The sequence below is a fragment of the Eimeria mitis genome, genomic scaffold (genome assembly GCF_000499745.2).
Source record: "Eimeria mitis Houghton genomic scaffold, Emh_scaff4356, whole genome shotgun sequence".
Taxonomy (NCBI): Eukaryota; Apicomplexa; class Conoidasida; order Eucoccidiorida; family Eimeriidae; genus Eimeria; species Eimeria mitis.
Window position 1 is genome coordinate 1,357 of NW_013572673.1, and position 883 is coordinate 2,239.

The following is an 883-nucleotide window of genomic DNA, read 5'->3' on the forward strand; positions in this document are numbered from 1 at the left end:
CCGGGGGAGGGGGCGGAGTGCTGCTGCTGCTGCTGCTGCTGCTGCTGCTGCGGACGCTCCGACGGGTTACTAGGACTAGGCTGTTGCTGTCGCCCCTGCTGCTGCTGCTGCTGCTACTGCTGCTGCTGCTGCTGCTGCTGCTGCTGCGGGAGATGGTTGTTGCTGCTGCTTGCTGCAGCGGAGACGAAGGGAGATCTGAGCTGCCTTGGGGGGGGGGCAAAGAAGAAGAGAGAGAAGCAGAAGATGCATGCACTGCTGCTGCTGCTGCTGCTGCTGCTGCTGCTGCTGTTGCTGCTGCTGCTGTTGTTGTTGGTACTGCTGCTGCAGCAGTTTCGTACTGTGCTGTTGCTGCTGCTGCTGCAGGAGCCGCTGCTGCTGCTGTGAGAGTGGGAGCCTCTGCTGCTGCTGCTGCTGCTGCTGCTGCTGCTGCTGTGGCGGTGGTGAGAGTTGAAGGTGCTGTTGCTGCTGCCGCCGTTGCAGCAGCAGCAGCTGCTGCTGCAGCTGCTGCTGCTGCTTTTGCATCTGCTGCTGCTGCTGGTGTTGCTGCTGCTGCTTCAGCTGTAGAGTTCACTGCTTCTGTTACTTGTGCAACAGCAGCAGCAGCAGGGATAGGAGCAGCAGCAGTGTAAGAATGCTGCTGCTGTCGCTGGTGGCTGCTAGACGGACCGGTTGTGGCGGTGCCCGCTGCAGCAGCAGCAGCAGCAGCAGCAGCAGCAGCAACTGTAGCAGCAGCTCCCCTTACAGTACTTGCTGCTGCAGTTGTTGCTGATGCTGATGATGCTGCTCTTGCTGCTGCTGCTGCTGCTGCTGCTGCTGCATGAGGCTGCGAATAACCACCGCGGCGCCGGGATCGTCTCCCCAGGGCCATTGGGCCCCTGGGGTC

The 883-nt window shown here is 61.7% G+C and overlaps 1 protein-coding gene across 1 annotated transcript in view; it reads right to left on the reverse strand.

Moving 5' to 3' along the window:
- The window catches only part of EMH_0074510 (uncharacterized protein), a gene marked incomplete at both ends in the record, with an annotated part of 3,675 nt that overhangs the window by 1,251 nt on the left and 1,541 nt on the right, over nucleotides 1-883 (reverse strand). The window contains 2 exons of the mRNA XM_013499471.1: nucleotides 1-684; nucleotides 743-881. Coding sequence (XP_013354925.1) covers nucleotides 1-684; nucleotides 743-881 — 823 coding nt within the window. The remainder of the gene's footprint in view (nucleotides 685-742; nucleotides 882-883) is intronic.